This window comes from Corvus moneduloides, chromosome 9 (assembly GCF_009650955.1).
Source record: "Corvus moneduloides isolate bCorMon1 chromosome 9, bCorMon1.pri, whole genome shotgun sequence".
Classification (NCBI taxonomy): domain Eukaryota; kingdom Metazoa; phylum Chordata; class Aves; order Passeriformes; family Corvidae; genus Corvus; species Corvus moneduloides.
In genome coordinates, this window is record NC_045484.1 from 23,440,825 (window position 1) to 23,468,073 (window position 27,249).

The 27,249-nt window shown below is 39.5% G+C and overlaps 1 protein-coding gene across 6 annotated transcripts in view; it reads left to right on the plus strand.

Annotated features, from left to right (window-relative positions):
* MAST2 (microtubule associated serine/threonine kinase 2) overlaps positions 1 to 27,249 on the plus strand; it is a 188,620-nt gene that overhangs the window by 74,790 nt on the left and 86,581 nt on the right. For 5 of the 6 annotated variants that reach the window (XM_032117303.1, XM_032117304.1, XM_032117305.1 and 2 more), the window contains one exon: positions 6,425 to 6,456. In XM_032117303.1, coding sequence (XP_031973194.1) covers positions 6,425 to 6,456 — 32 coding nt within the window. Of the gene's footprint in view, positions 1 to 6,424; positions 6,457 to 14,989; positions 15,197 to 27,249 lie in introns of all 6 variants that reach the window. The other variant, XM_032117309.1, reaches the window with a different exon arrangement.

Here is a 27,249-nt window from a genome sequence, read left to right on the forward strand (position 1 = left end):
GCTGTGGGTGCCCACCCAGCTGTGGAAGCTGGCTTTTCCTGGGGCTGGGCAACTCCCCATTCATCCCTTGGGAATGTGGTTTGCATCCCTTGTTTTTATTGTCATCTGCCAGTCCAAGCCATGACATGTGGTCTCAGTCCCGTTTGTTACCACGAGCACTGTGTAATGTTGTATTTTGGGCTGGAAAATATGATGTAATGTACAAAATATGGAGTAGACACTCCAGCTTACTGAAATACATATATATATTATATATATACACAGGAGTGGGCACTGAAAATATTCTGAGGAAAGTGTGAATTCCTGCCTGTTTTGAGATGTATTCTGGAATTATTTTGGTCAAGTAACCAAAATCCATAATCTTATGGAAAGCCCTGAGGTTAAGTGATATGAAAGGTTAGTGGGAAGCTTCTGGTCACATATATTCTTGACAGGTTAATGCACAGATGTGACCTGAATCCTTGGCTTTGCTTGCCAAGGAATAAGTTTCTGTTGCCCAGCCAGAAGGGCTGGTGGGGAAGGGAAAATAATTTGCTGTGTTTGAGAATTTTGCTTAAAGTTTAAAGGGCTTTTTAGCTTTATTTCCTTCTGCAGTAACTCTTAATTTGAAATAAATCCAAAGGCTTTTTATTTTGCTGACTAGTAAGGGATTTCTAAGCTGAAGAGAAAAGAAAGGCTGGAAGATCTAAAAGCATGAAATGCATCATTGGCTGATTCGTGACCTGTGGGTTGAAAGACTGATATATACTGAATATTTAGAGAAATAGGACTGCCTGTTAGCTAAACAGCTGAGGGTTTTTTCCCCATTTGGTTTTAGATGTTAGAATACTTGCAAATGGCATTTTTATTGACATGCAAGTTCTGTTGAGGTAAAAAATGAATCAAAACAATACATTTATTTTGCTTTGAACTTGTAGTATGTTTAGGGTAGCCCTGGGTGAACAGATGCATTGTTGACTATTCTGGTGTCATGTTTTTCTGGAGGCTGTGGCACTTTGTCACTGTGAAGGTGAGATTTCTTAGGAAAGGGTGGTTCCAGGCAGTTTGGCTGGTGCTGGGAATGTGGGGAGATGCCCTGGGACTAGGCTGTCCGTGGCATTTCAGAATTTGTGTGATGGCAGACATAAGTTCATTAGAGTGTGGAGAATCTGGTCTGGGAATTAAACTCTATGTCCTGAATATTTTGAATGGTATTGGCAAGAGGCTGGGTATTAATTTTCTGTATTTTAAGTATCTCTGTAGCTAAGCAGATGATCTAACAGTATGATCCTGAATTTAGTTTCTAAAAAGTCAGTAAATTATAGAAAGTATCTGCAGCATATTCCATAGGTTCATCTGACCTTCAGTACAGATACGGGTTTAGTGTTGCTGTTTAAAATTCTTTACTGATGAGTTTGGGAAGCAAGTTCAGATGTAATCATTTCTAGAAAGAGAAATTGAGAAGTGCTGTTTTTAATAACCATTTACAGTGATACAGTGAAAAGAAGGAAATTATTTTTCCTGACAGATTCTGATAGGAGAAAGAAAGGCTCAGCATGGGGTGTTTTTTGTTTTTTTTTTTTAATCACCATGAAAAATTCCTTCCTGTTAATCTGATGGATGGATTACAGTTTGTCCTTGCACGGCCAGGTTGTACTTTCCATCAGAACTGGAGATTCCAACCCTCATTATATCATTTCTGTAATGCAAATGGTTATGTATAGAAGGAGATTTAATTAATCCCCTGCTGGTTGGTAGTATACCCTGAAGCAAACATAGTCAGCAAAGGAAAAAAATTAAAACATGAGTGCATGGTACCAGGTCACTGACTGTCAGTGGAATTTCATCATCTGTGAAATATTAACTTATTAACTGAAATGTATTTACTCTTATAGCTGTAAAAATATTTGTCTATTGTCCCAACTGGTATGATAGTGAGCTACCTTGCAAGGGAGCCAAGGTCAAAGGCAATCTCAGGAATCATGCTGTCTGCTCTGGCAAAAATATGGAACATCCTGTGTGGCAATGGTTCTCATTTTAATTTGCAAGGACTCCATTTAAGCTGCCATCAGTGCGGGCTCCAGCATCCAACTTTGCCTGTGGGTCTGTGCCATATGTGCAGATACATATTCAAGGACAAATTACAAGACTGAGAGAAAGTGACAAATTTGAGTGATGGGTTCCTGTTTTTTCACACTTTTGTAACATAACGTATCTGCTGAAACGATGTGGGTTGTATTGTAGGTCAATGAACAAATAGACTTCCAGACTTTATTTCCTCTCCATATTGTGTGCACACACCTATGCAAAAAGCTAGCACTGTTCCTGCTGCCTGAAACATTCCTGTTTTCAGATGCAGTTTCTGTATATAAAAGATCACAACGGAATAAATTTTTTGGTGTCTATGTACTAAACAATATATTTTGCAAACAGAAAAATGATCTTTAAAATGGCTGGTATTTTTTCTCTTTTAGCCTTCTTGGTGCCTGTAAAATGAAGATCTAGTCTTACTGTGAAACCTCTTCTGTAGCATGATATGGTGTCCTACTAATTTTATAGCCTCATGATTGAGGTGATGAACTTAAGACAAAATGAAATATAAGGAACTCTTTTGAAGGCAGATACTTGAATCAGCTTTTTATAAATTCCTTGATGCTGAATTTCTTTCCCAAGGTTCCTTTTTAACTACTTGTCTGAAAATCTGCTGCTTCTTTTGTCATGTAGAGATCAAGTTGCATGTTTAATAATTATGCCTTGAAATGTGGAACTGATACAAAAAATTAACTTTCAGAACAGTCTGTTCTTGTCATTTGAGTACTGCAAGATTTAATACACTCCTTATTTTTTAGGATCTGTGAAAGTAGTTCTTTATTTCCACTTCTGAAAGTTCTTCGTGAATAATGCGCACCAATATTTTAAAATGTTCTTAACGCTATTTAGCACTTCATATAAATCAAATGTAAATGTAAGCCTCTGTTTTGAGGGTTATATTATTGACCTGGAGAGCAGGTGGCATGGAGGCTGGCTGGAGTAATAATGGTAATATAAATATAGCTACTGGCAGCACAAGTGCTCAGGGAGGCAGATGTGCTGTTGGAAGGGGCAGTTTGGAATCTTGCAGGTTCGTGCGTTGTTCTCATCAGAAGGGTGGTCTTAAATGAAAAACGTCCTTCAGGATAAACTAGCATATTGAAAGCATTACAGCTGCACCCTGTAAATAGTGTTTCAGACCACACTGTCACAGCTCAGCACTCTTTTATTAGTTATCTCACCTCTTAAAATGTGATTTATTTTTTCAGGATGCATGGACATGTAATGCCAACCTCCTTTGTGGTGTGAGTGGAAACCAGTTAAATCACACCACCTACCTCATAATTTACACACTAAACCATTTAATCTCTACTATAAATGATACTATATATGATTCTGAGTAGACTTTAACCTTTATAGGGTGCTTGTGAAATGCTGTTAGACTTTTCTCTTACATTTTTCATAATTACTGAATCACTGTTTTTGCAGTGCTATTTCAGATGTTTGAAACCACCCTGTCATTTTAAGATACAAACTCTCAGTTGGTTCCATTGCACACACTGAAGTGTTGAGCTGGCTTAAGACCCAGATGAGTCTTGACCCTGTGAGTGTATCCCCATCTCTGGGAGGCATTTTCATTGTCCACTTGATCCCCTGGAGAGCTGCAGTGTTCTCCTGGCAGTGGACATCCTCAAATAAGAATAGCTGAGCAGATGTCTGTGGTCTGCTCCCTCCTTCCTTCCATCTCCAGGCGTTTTCTATCTGGGATGTAACTTCACACACAAACTCCCTGGTGATTTGGGAAAAGCAAATCTCATAATTACACTGCTTGTGGTTGTGTAACATCCAGCTCTGGTGCATTTGCCTTGGCCCCACCATTCATGGTCTGTTTTGGGGGATTACAGGGGCTGTTACCAGCTTTGGAGAGGCAGAAAAGGGGCAAAGAGCTGGGAGGGTGCGTTGTCATTTCCCAGAGGACAGGGAAAGTGCTGCAGAGGCCAGGATGTGGTGGGCTGTGTAGCTGTTAGGGTTTGTGAAGGGGATTTTAAGACATGAGGCATGGTGGAACACCAGGTATAAAAATTCATTGTTTTGATTGTGCTCTTTGTTGTCAAGACCACAGTGGTATTAAATGTGAACTACTGCCTATTGATTCCAAGCTGTACTATGTTTGTCAAGGTGGAGGTGCAGAATGAAGACGGTTCCTACATGTATAGGATAATATTTCAATTGCATTGAGATGTCATCTGCTAGGACTTTCTTCCTTCCTTATTTGGAAACTTGTTTTCCAAGGAATGCTTTCAGGAACAAAGCCCAGGCAATCCTCCTTCTAACCTTGCATGCATTTAATCCCGAATTACCTACATTATAGGAAGTATTAAAGGTCATATTGAGTAAAACAAGCATTCTGTAAAGGAAAGGATTTGTCCATTCCTGTTCCTGGACCATGTTTTTTGTGATGTATGTCTGGTAATTATAAGTCACAATTACCAGAGCTGTGCTGCTGCAAGGGAGTGTTCTTTCTTTAAATGACTTTTCAGCTCTGATGACTAGAGCAAAGCTTGTAAAAATGAACCCTAAAAGTTCAAAACCAAGAAGGTAGTTCGATAGATTTAAAGGTCACTGTCGTGCTTTTTCATCCAGTACCATGAAATTCCAGAGCTTTATACATTCATTCTAAAAATTTCTGGGCCTGACTGTGTTGGAATAAACAGAAATACGTCATTTCAATAGAAAAACTGCCTTCTGCCAAGAGGTGCCATATTCTTTAAAAAGCATAAATTAAATATAGCTGCTCATATGATGAAAGAGATGTATGTGCATGTCTAAGTAACATACTATCTACACAAGCAGAATAATATACAATACCTGTATCTTACCTGGTTTTTTATTCATTTGCAGTGGCAAAAAGCTGTCCTTGTTACATAGGCTTCACAGTTGGAAACTAATTATTTCTAACAAATGAGAGTGGAAGAAGTACCTTTTTTAGAATATAAACCGCACAACCTGTTATAGATGCTAATGATTTATTATCTTACGCATTTGAAGTGTTTTGATTAGATCTTGACAAGTTTGTCTGACGACAGGAATTTATTTCTCAATGCTGTAAGCTGTCAGCCTTGCAATAATTCACACATGGAATTTTCTCAGCACTGTTAAACGGTAATGAAATTTCAAATTATGGAAAACTCATACTTGAAAAGAATAACAGCATGTAAAAGTTAGTTATTTATTTATTAGTTTTTACTGGCTGTAACTTTGTGGTATCTTTGAACAACTTTAAGCCAAATCCCATGTATTACTGATCAGACCAGTCACGGCCTGTCAATAACACTGTTAGTCATGTCAGTCAGCAGAAACACTGTAGCTAAAGATGGAAAAGATATTACCTTACCAGATTTCATGGATTTAATATTTTTTCCTATTGATTTTTTTTTTTCCAAAATTCAGTGAGAACACAGATTTTTTTTTTTTTCGTAGAGGGGATGAGAAACACTTCCCGTAGATCAAGTACCCTGACAGCCACTTGCTATTGGCGATGCTGGTGCTCGCTGAGCCGGGGATGAGCGCAGCCCGTCCGAGGTCCCGCCCGCGCCGATGTTTTAAGGATAAAACCCCAGAACCGGGGCTGCGGCCGCCGCTGCCACCTGGCGGTGTCCGGCGGGAGCGCAGCCCCCGGAGCCGGGCGGGGCCGGGAATTGCGGGGCCGGGAATTGCGGGGCCGGCGCTGGGCAGTGCCGGGGATGCGCCGCGTCCAGCGCTGCCCGCGCCTGGGGATGCCCCCGGGCTGTCGACTGCCATAAAAACCGTAAAATCCCCCGTCTGCCTTCGCTTGCGCTGCTGAAACGCAAAATGCTGCTGAGAAGTGGGAGTAGTGTTTGGCCTCGGATTTTTTTTGTGATAATACATAACACAGCTAATGTGCATGTCAAAAAAAAAACAACCCACACCCAAATTCTACCCCCCCCCCCCCCGCCCCTCAAAATCCACTCCATTGCATTAATTCTTTCTTTTGGTGAGAGTGTGAGATCATACCACAGCAGCTGCAGGCACACCACGTTCCACACTTCTGGAAGTGGTTTGGTCTGATGCTGATGAGGTATGTAGGACAGAATTAATTACTGCCTTATCTGTGCTCAGGCTTGAATTTCAAAGTTATGTTTGCTCTGTTGAGTGCTTATGATTTTTTGACTACAAAGGCAGTGATTATTTAAGCAAAATGAGCAACTTTTGTACCCCAGACTGTGCATTGTGAATGTGCAGCAGCAGAGCTGTGCAGTTCTACACTGAGCATGCGCTGGGAAATGGCTAGCTCTTTATTTATTCAACCTCAGTCATTTATTGATAAATAAATTAGTAATATATAGTAAAAAATAAAATTAACTCAAGGTTTTCATTCTTATTTTTTTTCCAGAAAGAGCTCAGTCTCCCCAGAAGAGGAAGCTTGTAAGTATAATTATTCTTTATTCATCCCTTGGTTTGTTTTGAACATATATAGCTGTTCAGTTGTGGAAGTAATTTAGATGGGCAGATGCTCTGTTTTCTCTGTTAGCATTTTCAAGAATCTGTCATGGGCTTGGAAACAGCTAGCTTGGATTTCTCTGAGACTGAAGCCTCTATTCATTTCCTTAAGTGTAGTAGGAAGAGCAGTGGCAGTGTAAGCTTACTTCTAATTACCAGCTTGAGCTGATCCTGATATGGAAGTAGCTGCAGTGTTGAGTGTTGCCACTGTGACATCGCTGAAGTGACTCCAGAGAAGTCACTGATTATTTATGTGATATGGACAACTTTGATCACTGCTCTTCAAACAATCTGTTGACAGAAGTCTAAGCACACAGCTCCCGGGCCACCCAGGTCAGGTGTTTGTGGAGCAGGCAGCCTGATAGAGGTATCTCAATAAAGTAGCACATGTCAGGAAAAGTAGGCTTTTAAAACTGTGATTTAAACAAACAGCAGTTTTTTAAAATGCATTATGATGCTTAAAGAATTTTAGTGAACTAACTTGTGTTTCAGTTGTATTATTAGAGCTTAGCTTCTGCTATGCTTACAGATTTATGGTGGAAAAAATTGCATTATTGATCGCATTATATAAAAGAGAAAGCTTTTGTACTGCCTGCTATTGCATTATGATCTAAAATTGTTTCCCAAAGATGTGGACTACAGACATGAAGCTCACAAAAGCTTATAACCTTTCTTCCTCAGGTTTCTGGTTCTAATGAGAAATAATTTTTAGTTCTTTCAATGTAAGCTATCCCCTTTGTATGAGAAACAGTGTTTAGAAAATGCTGTGTAGAGCCAGTGATTCAGGGCTGAACAATACAGAGGATCAAAAGGTCTTTTTTTAAAAGTGGAGCATGACCAGACCTTTTTGTTTAGTTCATATGACAATGATAAACCAGTCAGGGAGTTATTTAAAGAACATGAAGCACTGACTGGTTTTGGTTTTTTTAAACCAGTATGCCTCAAAGGCTGGCTTAACGAGATTTGAGAGATTTCTAAGACAGGTGGTGTTCATCATTTGAAGATTATGAAGGTTCTTTGATCAAATAGTGGAGCAGTGAGTTACCAGTAAGTTTTTTTGTTTAATGTAACTTAGATATTTTTGCACAAAACTTTTGGAATTGAAATTGAGAATGCCAGAGATATTCCAGCTCTTTCCAGCCTGGAGGTGGGTATGACACAAGACTACTCGTGTATTTTCATTTGAGGTGTCTGAAATACAAATGAAGTGCTTCAAATGTGTAGTGTTTTAGTTACTGGTAACTAAACCAACTGACTGAATATTTTATTTCTGTATTACTTAACTCCTGCAATTTTCATTACTTCACTTTAGTTTTCTTCCACAAGTGAGTGCCTTTTAAGCTGTCATTATGTGAAGAAATTTAGCAACCTGTGTCAAGAAGATCCAGGCCATAAATTTTAAGCACAAGGTTGCAGCTCTTAGTGAGACTAAAAATCTATGAAGAATTGAAATGTCTTAGTTGCCTCTGTTATCTAGCTGATTATTTGATGGTAGTTTCTGGAATTACAGATTCTAAAGTCACGTACCAGGTGTAGTCAAGAACCAAATGGTATCTTGTTGTTTGAGAAGTTTAACTGTTCATGAAGTCAGTAGTGCATTGTGGCTGATGTAGAGCTGTATGATGCTGTACAGGCTCACTGAAAAGGGTCTTGTGGAGTTGATCTACATGATTTTGCGTATCCCAATATCAGAGTGCTTACTTGATTAAAAATATCCTCTTAGTTTTTGAATTAGAAGTTAAAGAAATTTGTATCAAGGGAATAATTATAATATATGCATGTAAGAGAAGGTAAAAATACACATATACTATGTATAAATTTGTTCAACTATTCTGTCAAAAAGAATGGCATTACCGCTATAGGCAGTTCTCAGTTCTTCTGGAGGATTTTCCTCTGCCCGAATCAACTTAACAGTGAAGCTCATAAGCAAAAATGAATTCTGAAAATAAAATTTATTCTGAAAAGTGCTGTGGCTGATGAGTAGGGATAGTTATGGGTGTAGCCCATGTCCTGACTTATTGACTGTCAGTCACTGGCTTTTGTTCACTGACAGAAGCAGAAGCAGGAATGGACAGGAGGATGAAGTGCCTGGCTTGGAGCCAGGAACCCTCAAGAGGTGCATCCATTTTCTGCACAAACTCCAGCCTTTGTAGCAGTTCAGTAGCAGTTGTATTATATACAAACATCAGCCACTCAGAATTTTTTGTGTGCTAGTCTGGAGGTTGGGATGCACTTACCACTGTAAAAAATCATATTTGGGGGAGGAAGGAATTATTTTCCAGCCTGCCAGAAACAGAATGAGGACTTGACTATGGCTGCTGGTTTGGTGATTGCTTTGCTGGATTGTTGAGTAGAAAGATTTTAGCCTTTGGATTAGCTCAGGTATTTGTCATTGCTGAATGGAAAAGGATGAGCTATTCCTGACAATGCTTCTAAACTTTTTCTTTGTTTGACTCTCAATGCTTCATATTTCCTGGGTCAGTATGAGTAATCTCTATTTTATTGCAGGAACTGATTGTAGGCAGAGACAACAACAGTTGCTGTGCTTGTTTGTGCTAAGGAAAAGGAGTGGAGTTACATGTTTCACTGTACTTGTCAGGAGAACATGAGAAATTTTGTCACCTAAAGAAGGTCTTGGGGGGAAGCTGAAGAGAATAAATGGTGGGATGGAGCCTGTGAAGTCTGTTGATGAGTGTTGATGACTGTTTCCGTATTAGCAGAAGGAAACACAGGCACACTGTAAAGGATGGCTTTGCACTTGGATATTTTGCAATCTTAATTTTGAAATACTCAGCACAGAGTGAGCAGACATGTAAAACAGATGGGGGAATTGTATGCAGGGTGACATTAAGAGAAATGCCTGATAATTTAGATACCATTTTGTTGTTAATGTGCTTAAAGTGTTTGTGTTTCTATGGGGGGTTATGTTTAATGCACTAAAGGAAATTATATTCAGCTGAGTTGTAGGCTGCTAAGAGATTGAATAGTTAGAGAACAGGAATAAGTAGTTATATTTTGTCTCTGGTATGGTTCAATAATCAGAGTTCAAAGTTTTCCTTTAATGAATTATGCATATAAATGTATTGGTTATGTTTTCCCCCATGCTTTGTTCACAAAAGAAATAATTACCGTTCATGAATATTTTCTTTAGTTTCAAATAGCGAATGTGGAGTGATAGACTCAAACTTTGATCTCCAGCCTATTAGTTGAAGTAGTTTAATTATTTTCAGCCATTATCCTGTTCTGTTCTCTGTACAGAGATCAGTTTTTGTATTGTTGGCTGCAGCTTTCACATGGTTTTGATGTGCACCTGCACGTGAATCGCACTAGAGACGTTCCAGACCTGAAAGGACAAAGGTGGGGACTTTGCAGCAGGAGCATCCCGTGGTGAAGCACCTCTGTGTGTTCATGTGTTTAAGAGCAGTTCAGCACCCAGAAGATCAGGTTGAAAACTGCATTTCACTGTGGCTGCAGGATGCACAGCACCAGCCTGGAGCTCACTATTGCTTCTGCTTGCCTCCTTGGCTGATCAGTAGTCACTAAATCCAGCTGGGGTTGCCCTTGAGCCATCAGGTTTCTTGTTTAGTACCCCAATAATAAAAAATTAATAATGAATTCATTTCTTTATAGCATGAACCTTATTGACCTGTTCAGGCTTTTTAATGAAAAATGTGGGTTTATATTTGAAATCCTCATGGTTTCTAAGCCAGGGTTTATGGTGTGGGTTGCTGTAATTTTTGTGCTGTCTAAATGCAAAATTTTCTAAAAAGAAAATATGGCTTTCCCATATTATATCCAAATTTGAAAAGAGTAATTTTCTCAGCAAACTAAATTTGCTAAACCAGTTTCTAACTTCAGCTGTAAGTTTTTTCATGGTAATTATTTCTTGCTATCAACCATCTGTATCAAATATACTTTGAAAGTCTGTATACAAATGGAAAAAGAAAATGGAGGCATAAGAAACATGAAAAAATAATTTTAATCCCGGGTATATCCAGTAAAAATACACATTTATATGAACCAAATCTTACAGACTGCTGTTTTGGTGGTGATTGGTGCTGGTAAAGAGTAATATTTACCTGAAGTTTTTATGTCTATCTCTGAAACATGGTAACATAAAAGTGTTTGTTAAAGACATGTATAAGCCTTTTATGGTGGTCTTTATCCTTCTAATTACTTTTTAAGGCAGCTTATGTCCCCTGTGGGACTTGTTTTCTCTCATTCTCTTCCTCCTTCTCTACACTACCATTCTGCTTATAAACCTCTGAAGATTCTTAGTTTCTGCTACCATAGACATTTCTGAGGGGGTTTCATCAAACAAGTCTTCATCATAATTTGTTAAACTTACCCCCAGCTTCCTGACAGTAAAATAACACACAAACACACCAAGGAATTTCTTTGGGGGGCATGTGGGGAACTACCTGTGTTCTTTTTAATGTTTAGACCTTGGAAACAATAAGAAGTTTGATGGCAGGAAAGAAAATTTCTGGCCTTTAGTACTGGTTTATGTTTTCATTCTGCCATGCTCAGGTACTGTGGGAATTTCCCCTGTATCTGCAGAGAAATGGAGTATATAATTCAGTTTCTGCTCGTCTTGGCGGGTGAGTGTTTGTGCTGGTGATGGATCGATGCCGTTTCCCTGCCAGGAGCAAGTGCCATTGTCCCAAGAGTGGGAAAGCCAAAGTGCAGGAAGTGGATGAAAAATGGTTCTGAAAAGGAGTAGGGAATTTTGCTGCTTTTGCTCTCTGTTCTGACTAGGATCTGAAAATAAAGTAAGAAATAATGCCTCCAGTGAATTCATTCTGCTTGTGGTGCTTTATAGAGATGGGGAGAGAAAGAGGTGCTCTTTTCTGACCACCCCATCCTTCTCTGAGTGTATGGAAGCAGCAGCTCACAAGCAGAAGCAGTAGGTCAAAAATAACCCGCTGCTCTTAAGCTGATCCACGGGGCTGGTTCTGGAAGTGGAACGTGCCCAATTATTCTTATAGGGCTCTACAGCAGTGCTGCTATTTGTGTATTAGGCTTTAAAAATAATTTGAAAGCATTCTTTCTCTAAAAGAAATGATCTGGTGAATCAGGAGTATTTTAGTGTTCTGTATAGACTGTAATCTCAGAGACAAAGAATTTATGGAGGTTTTCATCAAGGATTTAAAAGTGGAAAAAGTACTTTGCACAGTTTTTATTGTCAAGTTTCCACTACTTAATCCAGACTCTCATTTAATAAGTACAATAGAATTATACGTAGCATACCAAATTTGTAATTTTTGTTGCTTGCTGTGCTGTCTTACACCAGAGGCACAGTGTGGGGGGCAGGGGCTGTGGCTGTGTAAGGAACAGCCACCCTTCCTCCTGAGCCTGGCACTCTGTTCTCCTGGCTGTAGAGAGGTTGGGATTTTGTAGCGTGGGACTGTGACTGGAATCATGGAAGGGTCTCAAGATAGGAGTTGTCATGTGGAATTTGACTTGGTTGATGAGTACTTGTGAATGGCAGCCTAAATACAGCCTATCAAACATATATATGGAAATTTTGGGGGAGAAAGTGACATTCTTACGAATAGACATTTAAAAAATGTTGAACATAATTTGGGGCAGTTATATTAATAGCACAAAATTGATTTGGAGCTGACTGAAGTTGCTGTTTGCAAGCAGAACTGCTTGCAGCGTAAGGGGAACTTTGCCTCCTAGTGAAGGTGTGTTCCCCCTTCCTCCCCTCCAGCATCCGGCTCCCCAGGCTGCTGCTCTTTTTTCAGTGCTGGAATCCATAAAGTTTGTGGCTGGAACACAGTTTGGGAGTTACGGGAAGATGTTTTAAGATGCAAGGGGATTGATTTCTCAACAAGGGCTGGTTCACGTGTCCGCGCCGGCCGGGAGCAGCTGCTCCTCTCCCGCCGCTGAGGGCTCTGCCAGGCTTTGGGTGGGAGCGCTGCCTCTGTTCCTGTCGCCGTGCGAGTTTCCAAGCTGCTCCGTCAGATTCCTGCCAGAATCCTTTCAAGTGTGCCATCGCTCCCTTTGGCTTTCCGCGCTCCCTTTGGTTTGGTGAGGAGGGCTGCTCCTGCTCCTGGAAGCCCGGGAGTTGGTGGCTGATTGGCGGCGTGCTCGGCCGGAGCGTGGCGGGACCGTGTTGCTGGCGGTGTGACAGCTCAGATGGCCCCTCTGTGTCCTGGGCTTGTCGGCACCTTCCTTTCCTTCTGGTGGGCTCCGTTTCCTTTCGCCGGATGCTGTGAATAGGCTCGCAGAAGATTTTGTAATCTGAATTGTTCTTTTTTTATAAATAATTAGGTTTTTGACATGAGCTGTGTGATTAACCTGGACCATTACTGAGCTCCCGAGGTCTCTCTGACACTGGGGGTATATGAAGAGCTTGGAATTGCACTGATTGTTCTGTGGTCTGCGTTGGAGTGATAACAGTGGCCTCTCCTTCCCAGCTCGAAGCCTCTTATGCTGGGAAGAGGCATATCAGTGTATCAGCACAATGATGAAGCGGAGGAAGCAGAGGCTTGGAGCCCCATCTCTGCGGATCCAGTAAGGACTGTTGTGAAAAATAAATTGCACTTGATCATTTCAAATTGAAGCTATGAAGAAAAACTGGCTAAAATTTTCTGTGGCCAATAGACAGTGCTTTGATTTGTTAGACCTTTCTTTACCTGTCATGCTTACTCGTCTGTACACGAAATTTCATTTTGGAAGCTTTAACATTTTAGTTTTGTGGAGTAATAACCATGAAGTATAGCCAAAAAAAGCAATGTTTAAATGTTTTTAACTGGGATACACTGTGGTTAGGTTTTGTCCCAAGCATTAGTGTAGTAAAACTGAATGTTTGTAACTCTGTGTTTCTAGTTTGATTATTCTTCAGATTTAAAAAGTACTTTTAGTAATCTGTCAGAAAGCTGTCACAGTGTTAAAATCTCCAGAAACCTTTGCTATCTTCTAGAATTAAGAACACTATTGAAAACTTCTGGATTTGAAACAAGAAGTCTCTACTTACATTGCCACATCTATTTCCACAAATGGAATTTTAACAAGCATTTCCTTTTTAATGCTTGTGTCCTTTATAAATGCTTTGAAATCTACTAATGGAAACTTCTATTTATGATGTTCGTAATTATATTTATTATTTCTGTTAGGTAAAATTAAGGAAATTGTATATTTAATACTGTGTTCATAAGTAGAGGAGGTGAAAAGAATCTTTTGTGTAGTCAGTGGAAAGAGGAGGCAGGGTAAGAGGCAGGCTTAACCTTTTCTGTCTGCAAACTGTGAAGCTCATCAGGTGTTTAAGCAGTGGGGAGGATTTCCAGTATGTAAAGGTTGCTTAACTGATAAGTATTTGGATTCATCAAAAAATTTAAAGCTAGGAGCATGGACAAACATGCTTGCCTTCAGGACTTTTAAGTGTAAAATATCTGAATTCTAAACAAAACTGAAGCATGCCTCAAATTTCCATTTTGCTCACTTTTATGTTTAAATATGGTAAATAGAAACTTTTTTTCAGCCCTCAGTCAAAAATCCAAGTTACAGGTGTAAGAATACAGTGGCACTAATTTGTATTTTAAGGCATAAGCACACTTTGTAATACCAATAATTGTAAGTTAACTTTTACTTTATTTCTAGTGAAGGACATCTCATCGTGTATAGTTCACTAAAGTAGGTGTTAGAACCTCTGCTCTGTGTTTATGTTCAAGTCTGTTTGCAGCTTTTTGAAAAGCGGCTACTTTGAGACCTTTTCTGTGCCCTGTGTGAATACAAGTGTGCATTGGCTGCTGACCCTGCAAAAGCAGGATAGTTCACAGAGCTGAGCACAGAGCTGGGCAGCAGCACCCTCAGCTGCAATCCTGATGCTACCGTGGATGTGCTGTGGACATGCCACTAAACCTCTTCATGCCTCAGTTTCCCCACTGCTAAAATTAGAATAAAGCCATTTGCAGTGCTGCTTTCAGGCTTAATTAGTTGTTGCTCTAAAACAACTGCCACTGCTAAATGTTGTTTTCTAGTTAATGGTTTGTGTAATTCCTATTTTCACAGTCGCGTGTTTCGGTTATTGCCACAGCCGTGGCATGGAACCATGGCTCCCAAATTGTGCAGGCAGTGATACAAATGGTCTATGTTTTGCTGCTGGTGCTGTTATCAATTTGTTCTTTTTTTCTCAATTAAATGTTTTAGATTAGAGATTGACAACGGTGTGTATTCCAGAAAGCCTAGAAATCACTGCAAGAAGGGATTTGGATAATTCCAGATTGGAGGATTTTTGTAGTGGAAAAATAACATTGAATAGATATTAAATTGACTGAAAAATACATTTTGGTTTGGATGATAATGGAAAGGAATAACTTTTGACCACTTAGTTTATTGCATTTGTTTAGAAGATATAACTTGTATTTTGGAATTATCTTTTTTCTCTTTATTGAAACAGAAGTTGTGATACTGACCCTGATTTTTTTTTTCTACTGTGGTACCTTGTCAGAATCTCCTCTACTTTGTACTCCCACTGCCGAGGAAATGATGTTCATCAGCACATGTTCTCTCCTACATCTGCTCCAGGTCTGCAGCATCTTAAATTCCCTTTTAGTGCTGACTGTGCACTTGTCACTTCTCCTCTAGTATTTTACCTGAACTCACAAGCCCAGAGCAATCCATCTAGTCCGTGCTACAGCCATCCTTTCCAGTGGAGGTAAGGAGAGGTATCAACTAGGAGTTTCTAACAGTTTGGTGTTGGCATAACCATCTCTGAAATTAACAACTTTACAGTTCAAGAGAATAACATCTAACAGAAAGAAACAGCTTCCTAGTCACAACTTACTTCCAGCCATTTATTGTTCAAGTTGATGTTGCTTACTGAGACAAATTTTTTGTAGTTCGTGTGTATGCCCTATGTAGATAAAATGGATTAAGGAATGGAAACCTGTCTGATGGTGTGTGCCTGCCAGTTCCTGGTGGTACATTGTGTTAGCACATGTGCAACTTGTACTGTGCAGCAGAAGAGCCCTCGTAGGCATGTCTGGTGTCACGAAAACCAACTTTAAACAGCCTGGAGTGGGGTCCTTAAAAACCCCTGTCTAAACCGTGGGTCTGTGCTAAATACTCCACCCTGTTCTATTCACTGGAAATCCACTCCACTTTCTTGCAGAGGCTGGCAGGCTGAAGTCTCCAAGCACAGGGTATGCAAAGGATAAGGAGTAGAATCAAGCCTGTTGTTAGCTGGCTTGGGTGAAGGATACAAGAGTTTCTAAACCAAAAATAGCCCAAACCAACTCAGTTTATATTAAAGCACCTAACAGCTCAACTGATGTATTTTCCCTTCAGGATTAGCTCTTGCTCCTCATTGTGCTCTTGTGGGACAAGCACAGTCATCAGCAACCCCAGTGCAAACCTTCAGCCTCTTCACTAAGAGGAAATTTCACCAACTCTAGGGGGAACAGTCCCAGGCAAAGGCTCACACACGCTGGAGATCTTTGCGTGTGCGATTATGAAACCAGAGCTCAGTGGTACCTACTTAAAACTTGAGCCAGCATAGCACCAGAGGGCTGGTTTTGAAGTTCACATGCTGCAGGGTGGATGTGGCTGGTCAAATTTCAGTTACTCATCAGGTGGTAATGCAATAGCCCCTGAATCTAGATGTTATTTCAGAGGGAGGTTGCTCTTGCTGGCCAGCTCTGGTAGGACTAACCAGAAAACGTGAAGTTGAACTATTTTAGGCTTCTGCCGCTTTAATGCAGAGTAATGTATATGACATCTGTTGAGTGGAAATCAGGTTGTCAGCAGGGGAGAGGGACGTTGCATGTGTCTGTTCTTGTTGTGCATGGCCATGGAGAGAGGCTTGCCCAGCATCTGCCACTTTCCCTGCACGTTGGGCAGCAATTGGTGACAATTCTTAATAAGGTGCTCACTTTGGCAGCAGCTGGGGAAAGTGAAGGACAGCAGCTACAGAGCAGTCTCCTAATGTTTCAATGTCATTGCCATCAATCTAATTTTAAATGAATTTTTATTATTTAAAGGCTGGTATTGGGTAATGTTCCTTTAAACAAGGGTGATTAAACTTGATTAAATACGGTTTAGCCTTGGGGCTAATTAACAGACTGGTAAGTGGCAATTAATATCAAGATTAGATTATTGTTAAAGTCAATTGAGACTTTTTGGAGATGAGAGCTGATGATTATTGATTATTTTCAAAAGCCTTTTTGGTACTTACTGCTTTTTCTTCCTCTGAGAAACTTTCAATTTTCAGGGTTCTGACATGGGTCAGTGAATAATTTTCTCTTTAAAACAGTTCATATAAAAGTCTTAATGGCAAGCTTTGTTCCACTGTTACTATGGACTCCTTGATAATAATATTTTTCCCATATGGGGACCTTCCAGCCATCTGCTCTTCAAATACTGAATGGTTGATGATTCACAGATACATGGTTCTGTGAAAGAGCTTTGGTCGACTATAATAAGTTTTTATTTTCATCGTTGTTGCTTTCACCTGTGCAGCTCTTGATCCTGTTTTATCCTGTCTTTCTTTGTTGTAGTTTTGTTTACTTGGTTACGGTGCCAGTGATAGCCATTCCTGCTTGCTTAGAGCAAAGGTTCATCTTGGCAAGTCACCACTGTCATTGATCTGCTCAGCTTAACACCTCAGGTTAGCCAGGCAGTGATTCATTTCCATGGCTATGCAGGGAACTGCTGGAAAATATAACAAGAAAAACTTGTGCCTTCACGTTAAATCTTCCTTACTTTTTACCTTTGGTGTATTGCATTTGCAAGAATTTGCACAGATTTTCCCTCCTTCCCTATGTTTCGTGGTGCCATTGATAAGTTTATGTCGACAGATGAACGACTGTTGGTGCATCTGATGTCAAGACAGATGGCATGGAAGTTCATGGCTTCTGAAAGAATTAATCTAATTAAGATTGAAAATATTTTATACATAACCTTTGAACAAATGAAAATAATGTAAACCTTTCAAAAGAGTAAAAGGAAATATGGTCTGATTACAATAAAAACAAATTGATAACAGGTGGAATAAGACTGCTATAGTTGATGGAAATGTGGGTTGGAATTAAGGTCATACATCTTTAGGAAGAAAAGAGAATTATGTCCACAGTTGAACAAGTGCTGAGTCTTGTCTTTGGAATCTGGCTTGCACCCTTCTGGGGGTAACAGGAAAGTCAAATTACTGAAGAAGAAAATGAGGCCATGTTTCACAGCTGGTCCTCTTTATGAGCTGGCAGATCTTTGTGCACTCATATTTGTCCTTTAATTTAATCAAAATATGAATTTACAACATTTTTTGATCTCGAGTTGCTTAAGAGATGTCATGAATTGATTGTTCTAACTTGGAAGTGATGAACCGTGAGATTAAAGGAGAGTGCAATTACCCCCGTTCCAGAAAATGTTACATTCTGTGTAACACCCTCAGCAAGATATGAGACGTTTTTAGTAATTCTGGAAACAGTTTCATTTGTTTGTGGTAAGAAGGATAAAAGTGTTCAGGTGCTGTTTTTCTGGCATCTCTTGAGCGCTGCAGCTGAGGTGAAGTCTCAGTGGAAATTTGCTTCAATTTCCTACCAAACCAAGGGAAGAGTTGGCTTCAGCTGGATCATTCAAGGGGCATTTTCTCATGCTATTTCAATTTCATGAATTCATGCCAGTTGTGGAACATGTTCTTATAGGGATGTATGGTGGAGGTTATTTTTATAGGAATGTTTTCCCTTGGAAATTTTAGCTTTAATGAAGTCTATTGGAAATAGCTATTAATTTTTTTTATAGCTTTGCAGAATAGTTTAATAGAATTTTTTCTTAGGCTGTACAAAATCTGGTCACCATTTGTGGATGTGATGGTGACCAGACCCTTGCTGTCTTATTTAAGCAAAACAAAATGAGAAACCTAATGTTGCTCCAAAATAGTCTTTAAGCACGCTACATAATTACTTGATCAGTGTGTAATTACAACATTATGAGTTTTATATAATTAGGATTTTATGGACATCTGTGATAAAATTTAAGAATATATTAATTTATTTACATAAAAAGCCTATTCTAGGAAACAAGCCTTTAATCAATAACTGTGGTAAGTAACAAGAATATATTATACATAGGCATTCAGCAAATGTCCTGGAGGGTTGCCTGCCTTTATTTAAAGCCTTTTTTGTACAAGCTGTTGCAATAGATGAGGGGAGACCTATATTTAGAGCTATGGCTTGTTTGGGTGTATGAGTGAGGTTGGGTGGGCGGTGTCCTGGGCGAGTCTGCTCAATTGCAGTGAATCCAGTGGGCTTTCCAGATTTGCAGGGTGCTGGTCAGCAAACCCTCACCAAAGGGTGGGGATGGAGGCATCCACCTTCTTGGAATGGGTCTCCTGTTAGACCGTGGCTCTTTTTCTTGTGAATGAGGATGGCTGGTGTGCCTCGATGAGAAGTGTTGTAACTCCAGTCCTGCTGCTTCCAGGCAGATGCAGAAATCCCTTCCATAGAATAAGGATGTATTCTTGCCACACACATCCCCAGATCACCTGTGGTTTGGGTTTTGAAGACTGCATATATTTTACAACATCAGGGCAGCAGCTGTAAAAAGAAGTTCCTTATTTTTAGGGAAGATCAAAAACATTTCAGAATTCAGCCTTGATAAGTTTCTTTATTTTGAAATACCTCAAGGCTTATCAAAAGTTGTTGATGGTTTCCTATGTTTGCTTAAATTTTGCTTAGTGTAAAGTCACTTGATATGATACAGGTTTTAAGAGTTTGGGGTTTTTTTAGTTAGAAATTCCTCTGACAAATGTTGGAGGATTAATGAAGAGGCCTATATTCAGTTTGAATGACATTTGGAAATTGTTCTGGTTTTGCAGTAAGTGTTATCCTCCTGGTTTAGTGCTTAATTTGGTACAGGTTCTGCTTTCTTAAATGTGCTAAATAATTGGTCAGAGTTGACTGCAAGACAGCATAATGTCACTTTTGGAAACAGTGTAGATCAGCACTTCAAGAATAATGAGAAACAGAACAACTTTGTGGATATATCATTATGCATAATGTGAAATGATGAATTTTGAGTAGGTAAGCTTTTGGCAACTGAATTCTAATCTACATCTCACATTGAATGAATGAGTTTCCCAGAATTAATTTCTTTTTTAATGGAAATTTTTTTCCTTATTCCTTTTCTTTTGTACTGGTTATTATTCTTGGGAGTCGTTTTTCCCATCTAAGAAACTACATGGGAGGGACACACTGGTGATACCTGAAATGTGACAGGCTCAGATAACTTCTTGTGTGTCTTGGACTGATGGGAAGCTGTTTGTTTACTTTAGTATGGTTGGGAATATTGAGGCATGGTGACATGAATGGTGTAATTTTTTCATGTGAAGGCATTATATAAATGAAAAAATCCCTGCATCCTGCCTGGAGCTGCAGTAGCAGAAGAGTTAAACCCTGGGGTTTGGAGCCCGAGGTGTGAATTCTTGTCTCCTTCCAGGCTCGCCATTTGGCTGCCTTCCCTGGGACCACTTGTAAGTCATAACCTGGTGGTTTGACCTGGGAAATTGGAGGCTCCCAGAGGGGAGCTTGTACTTGTGACTTTAGAAGTTGGAGGGCTTTACTGTTTGTTGGCCATTTCACCTATAAACCATATAAGGTTATCGTTCATGACTGGTTTTTCTATAGAATCGTGTTTGAAGGATGTGATCTGCTGGTGCACCTGTGTATGAGCTGACTCATTTACTACCCCTGCCCTGTTCAGAGTTCGGGATGGTTGGGACAAGTCAGCAACAGAGCTCAGAAGGTTCTTAACTGTTTTTTCTATACTGAAGCCTTTCTTTTTCTGTCCTTATCCTCAAATAACAGTGAGTTCCTCAAACGACAGTGGTGTGCTCAGTTCTCCATAAAATTTTTCTTTCCAAGTAGTCTCTCCTTCAAAGACCTTTTGATCTTAAATATGGATACAGAAACAACCAGAGCACTGAAAGTTTCCTGGCAAGGGAATAGTTCTGAGAAAGAAATACAAATTCTTAACCAGACAGTCATACGTTTATTATTGTTGATAGACAGTGCCATGCATTATCCAAGATTTGTTTTTAATTGCACTCTGAGGCAACCAGGGGCTATTTTTAGTTTTAATTTGGAAAATCAGTGAGTGTGCAAAGGGCCCTCTTAATGTCCTGTGCTGAAGTACCAATAGTAAAGATGTACTAACAGCAAGTACCTGGTGTCACCTTCACGGTGTGGAGCTGGGGGAAAACAGAGGTTATTTTACACAGCTGTGTGTGTCAGCCCAAGACTGTTCCTGCCCATGAGCAGCAGGTTCCTCTCCACTGCGTTTCCTTAAAAAATTGCTTTTTGAAGACAAGTGTTACAGTTTTAATTTAGTTAGATAAACCATTTAGTGGATCAATATTAACCTGAAAACTTAAGGATAGTTCAGAATGTAAAGAAGGAAAGAGGATCTCCAGGTAACTTTTCACCAATTTTTGGAATGGTGTCCCATTTCAGCTGTGTCTCACTACCCTGAGCTATGGTGAACTTTTGTCTCAAATTTATGCTCTTGTTTGAATATTCATAACTACCATGCCAGAGGGCCTGCAGAGCTTCATCTGCTGTAAATGGACCCACTCATGCTCTGTTTCTACAGGCTGCATCTGTGCTCCCCTTTTCTTCAGCATCTCTCTATTCCTGTTTTTGTTCATTCATCTCAAATACGCTTCTTTTGTAAGTTCTCTCTTCCCCTCATTTATCTCCTGAAATTTTGCTACTTTGGCTAGTTGTTATTATTCTGTCATTCAATCCCTTGTGTGGTACTTGAGAGCATAATCTTCTAACCTAGTTTACATTACACTGTCATTATGAATTATTAATGTTCTAAAATAAAATCTTCAAACCGTAATCTTTGCTGTGGTGAAAGAGCTCTGTGTGCTTTTGTTTCCTTCCTGTTCTCCCTGTCCTTTCCTTTCTTCAGACCTTTAGGTCTTTAGCGCAGGGATGTTATTGATCCGGCTGTCTGGGAAAGACTTGCTGTGCACTGAGAATTGCATTGTCACATCTCTGGACTGAGATGGGCATTTATTTATATAAACACTAAAGAAGCCATTTTTGGAAGTAGTTCTTTTGATTCTCATCAAAGACATGCTGCACAAGTAGAAGTGATAATGTGTGTTTGGGTTATAACTTGCCTGAGAAGGGGTGAATATTATTTTTGTACACTTTTATTACATTTCTGTTTCTGTTCCTGAGATACTCACTTTTATTTGTGAGCAGATGAGAAATTTAAAATAGCAGAAAAGGTCAACTTATAATTCTCAGAAAATTTTTAGGGCAAAATTTTCCACATAAAGAAATCTTGTCAAAGTCCCTATTAGCTTTTCTCCACACTTCAATTTAATGCAGCTGCTTGCCCATTCTGCTTCCAAGAGACTGGAAGATTCCAGAATCATTAAACGTCCAATTTTCCGAGTGAATCAACCCACAAATATTGACCAGGAGTGTTCCTTTAAAGTCACGAGTGTCTGCATTGCCCTTGCAGAGAACTTGCAGTTAGTTTGAGCAAAATGCAGTTGATTAGAGCTACGTTTGTCTTTGGCATGGAGGAGCAGCCCGTGGCGACGTGTCCCGGCCTGCGCCCCATGGCTGAGTGCGCGCAGCCTCCGCTCGTGGCAAGATGGATCACAAAACTGGGACCTGTCGCTTCTGCAACTTCCCCCTTCTTGTCAAAAACAAGGGCAGCTGCAGACTCGGCCACAGGACGCCGCAGTCGGTGTTTTACATCGTGCTCTTGTAAGTGGTCGCTAATGGGAGAAGTATTTCTTGGTTTCGGAGTTGTGCTTTCTCTGCAGGAAGGGTGTTCTCCGGACACGCAGGTGGTGTTGGTTTGCACGCGTGATCTGTGCTCTCTCTGCTCCTGTGTTTGTTTAGAAGCCTGTGTGTTGTACTAAATACTTTGGCCAGCTGGAAATAAGATTTGCTTTTCTTACTGGCTGCATTTTAATAGTGCAGAAAATGTTTGTTACAAAATATTTTTAAAAATAGCTTATATTTTTTCTTAAATATTAATTTTTTTTCTTTTCTTTTTTTCATCTGTAAAATCTATATAATGCTACATCTAATAAAAATTTGGAAGAAAATAAATACAAGATGAATATTCCCATTTATCAACACTTTCTCTTTTTCTTTACATATGAGATGGCTTAAAAGGTCATTGGTGAGATTGGTTATGAAAGTAATTTATTTTAAAACCAAGCAATTTTGTTATATATTTTTGTTTCTAGCTAGATTATTTTGATTTATTTGTGCCATTTTTAATGTTACAGTAGAGTATAGTAAGATTTAGTATTGCAAACTGACAAATTTTGGTTTTAGTATTTCAACATGAGTGTTTCTCTGGAGACTGCAGAAATCATTAAGAGTTCCATATCTGTCCATTCCGTACTTTATTTCAAAGCTGAGAATTCAGTTTGAGTCAATTTATCTTAATTTATTAAATCTGCATCTGTTTTCTAACGTTTATGTCTCCACTTATATATAGGTAGACACACGTTAGAAGTCATATATAAAATAAATGTCTTCATTCAAGACCTTCTAAATAATACGTGTATTTTAGGAAACCTTGGTTTTGTAATGCATCACCTGTGTGGGTTTCTCAGAATTACTGTAGAACAGTGATAGAGTTGTATCAATCTGTAGTTATTTAAAAATATGTGGTCCAGGCTTATGTTGGATCTGGCTTTATGTTAAATATTTTTCTGAGGTTCACAACCTGGAGCAGTTTGTTTGCCTGACAGTTGATGATATCTTATCACAGTTTTCCCAGACTTTAAGATTAAAAGCTAAGCTTTTGCTGTGAAGGTTCATAGTATTCCAGAGGCATGGCTAAAATAGGGGCCAATTTCTGTTAAAAATTCATGTCCAAATAAGGATGTAATCTGCCTTAAAACTAGATAAACTTTTAATCCTTTTTTTGTGTGTGTGTGTCTACTAGCACCCCTGATGTTTCCCAAGCATGGTTTTGATTTCTCATGTCTCTTCTGTACCATGCTTATTTTGTAAAGTCTATTCTTATCCCATGCTCTAACTTCATTAAGAATTTATGCTTGAAAATGTAAAATTCATCCTCTTCGTCTGTTCATTACATTAGCATTCCCCTTGCTCCCAGAATAACTCTTCTTAGCCAACGTCCTACAAAATAAGCTTTTTGTCTCAGAAAAGCCGTGGTAAATGCAAGGGCTTTACAATATCCTTAACATTTCAGCTGAGCCTAAGTGTGTTAACCAGGGAGAGAGGAAACAAGCTGTGGAGTGGAACGTCCTGCACCGGAGATTTGGGTTGGAGCAAACAACCTGAATTATACTGAGAAACAAATCAGATGCCAGAGCTTGTTTCAGAGTTCAGGCTTGATTTGGTCTTCTGAGTAATATGCTGTGGAACAGGTGACAGCACTCCCTGCTCGCTGCTCGCCACGTGTGCCCTGAGCCCGGGGGCACCATGGTGATCCTTGGCACAGGCTGCTGCCCTGGGATGCGCGCTGGGGGTTTGTGGGCTTGCATAGATGAGAGGAGCCCTTTTTGCTTTTGTGAGCCAGTAATTGAGAGCTGAGTAACTCAAAGCCCTCTAATTCACCCACTGAAATACAGCTCAGTTCCCTCTCTTTGTTGTTTGCTTTGTTCATTTTACCTTAATTACTTGCCTGTTGTCTTGGTTTAGTTTTAGCCATCCACTGGTATTTCTTCTTCAGTCCTCACTCCCTGCAAAGACACAAAGTGTGCCAGCCACCTTTGCTGCTGCTCTTACCCTAATTTGTCCTTTAAGCTCTGCCCTGTAGCTTCTCTGTAAAATGGGGGGAATAACGCCTGCTTTTTCAAATCTGCTTTGCTGACATAGTTTTGTTGGAATGGTTATGGACCATGTGTGTCAAGGACTGTGTGCTACAGCTCTTTGGGATATATACAAAACCTATGTTACAGGAGAATTAGCTATAGCCTGGTGGTGTTACTCAAGTACAGGGAGTCAGAGGTGGAAAAATTCTGCAAAGAGCTGAAGTGCTGTACTTCTTCATGGAGAGGCTGCTACAGGCTGGAGTGGCAGGAGAAGAGATTAAGTTATCTTCCTGTTTGCAAATCCAGTCGCACAGTGAATTCATTAAGACTGTATTACAGGTTAAAAAGGAAGCTTTAAGTGCTTTGGGATAAATAATACATGACAAAGATGAGGAGATGCTATGGTGGCAAGAGGAGGCTCAATCTGTGTTTTCCTTTGGATAAATTTTGGCTGATGAAGAGGAGGGAGAACCTTTGGATGAGGATGTTGGGGTTACAGCAGCACTCTGTGGTGCTGTGTTTCTTGCAAGTGCTATTGAATATCCTTAACTACATTTTGGATAAAACATTAGAAGATTTCTGTGTAAATAGGAAGTGACATTTTCAGATCTGATTTTCTATATTGTTGTTTTTCAAATAACATTTCTCAATTTTTATGGCATTTGAATCACATATGGAGGTTACATTTGATTAAATTGGACAACTGACATTTGAATCGCACATGAAGAAGGCAGGGCTAAGGAAAGAACGCTAGAACTAGTAACTTATTTAAAGAGGATAATTGACCTTTCCATGGCATCTGAGCCCAATTGTCAAGTCTGTGAGTTTGAAATGATGTTAAGCTTATGTTATATTGGAGTTGCCAAACGTCTTACTACTGTTACTTGGGAAAGGACAGCGTTATGTGGAATATTAACATACTAATAAGTGATATTTTTGTAAATAAAAATACAAAGAAAGAATATTTCTTATTATATATTCATAGGATTTGGGGCACAGTTAACTTGGTGTTTTAGCACTACTCACTTCTTATCACTAGTAGTGTTTTCACTTAGAAGATACGAATTGTGATGATGGAGCTGTAGTTGGCATCTTCTCTATCTGAGTGAGTACAATTTTGTGAGAGTTGTTTTAGACTGAAATCAGAGCAGTTGCTTGTGCTTAACTGTGCAGTGATATTGTAGTGCATTAGATAGCATTTCGGGCTGTCCACTAGGATGGCAACCCCTGTTAGTTCAGTAACTGTGCTCGATTAAAGTTACATGAGGAGTTGGCAGCTTCCATGCAGGTGCAGTGCCTGATAGCTGCTCCAGTAAACGTTTCTGATCCTTTGAATCATTAACCAGTGCAGTCACTAGGATGTTCCCTGCATAGGGAAGGCACACCAGAGGGAAGTTTAGTTGTTCTTCACCCCCAAAGCCTTTGGCCATCAGCTCTTTTTTTAATCTCATGTAGATACGTCTTTGGGAGCCCTTTTATACAGAGATAGCAGTTGAAATCCATGGGAGCCACTGTAGTAAAAGAGAATTACTCTTTAGTTTTGGGGTGGTGACTTGGTGATTTCTGCCCCAAAAGGAAGAAATCTCTGGTTTTATAACCTAGAAAATGATAGAAAAGTGAATCTTGAAGATACATTTAACCTAATGTTTTCTGTCAGACCGTTACTTAGGAGTCTTGCGATTGCAGGCAGCTCAAAGACAGTCTGTTCTTCACTTGCGTAGGTCACTGTTCAAATAATAATGATGCCCCAAATAGCTCAAAACATGTCTCCCATGTAATTTTTTTTTTTAAAGGAACCTTCCTTTTTTTTTTTTTTTTTTAAGCATAAAGGAAGAACTTTCTCCTTTCTCTCTATTGAAAGACCAAAGTTTTCTGCTGGAGTTTTTGCACCTTACACACTTTTCACTGTATGGTGGTACAGAGCAGATAACTCTTCACCTGCGTTATCTTATGCTGAATTATAGAAGTGATGCCATGAAGATTTTTTGCCTTTTCTTTTATACCCCTGTTACACCTTTTTTACAGCTTCTGTATTCTTAGTGCTTTTTGCCTACATTCTTGGACTTGTTTGTCAAGCTGAGAGACTAAACATTTCAGAAGCTTTGTAGCTAGGGATCAGTGTGCCCCAGACCCCAAGGTCCTCTCCAGAACACATTCTGTAAACTAAGATAGAACCAGCCAGGAGAAGGCTCCTTGGGGAGGGGGGCCTCACTCGAGCCTCTCATTGGGGAATTTAGTAAAACCTATAATGTTATACCAGATCTTTTGGGGGTGTGCATTTCGGTGCATTTGACCTGGACGTGTGCACCTAAGGATCCTTAAAATAAAAACCAAGGTAAAATCCCTTTTCCCATTCTAACCATGTTTGATTCTTGATTTTAAGACCAGGAAAAGGCATCAGTAGAACAATTTTCTGTGCTTGTTGGATATACAATTTAAAGTTTAAAATAAAGTCAATATGCTCTTTATAGAGATAGGATGTATCTTCTCCAAAGAATTTGGATTTGCTTGCAAAATGGTTTTAATATCTGGGTATTTCTAGTGAATAATTTGTGGGTTTGAGTCTAATGACTGTTTAAAAAAGTTATGTCTGAAAGTATCATGTTCTTATGTGAAGTGTAATACAATGTAACCATTCAAGTGATGGACTAATTAGCAAGAGTAGGTTTTTCCCAGTTTGTATTTCAGCTGGTTTCCATTGTAAGTTTTCCTTTACCACAGTGTAACTCATGAAATTCATCTTCATTTGAAAACTACTGCTCTATTACATGGTTCATCCTGGTTGAAGTGTTTAAAAATATAATCAATATTTTGTGGAAACTTCTCTTGATACATAGTCGACTTAAAATGTAGTCAGTCATAGGAGTTTTGATCTTCGGGATATTATTTTTCAAAATTACCTCATTGAGCCTCTTGGTATTGCTTCACACTTTTCAGGGGAGTTCGGCTTA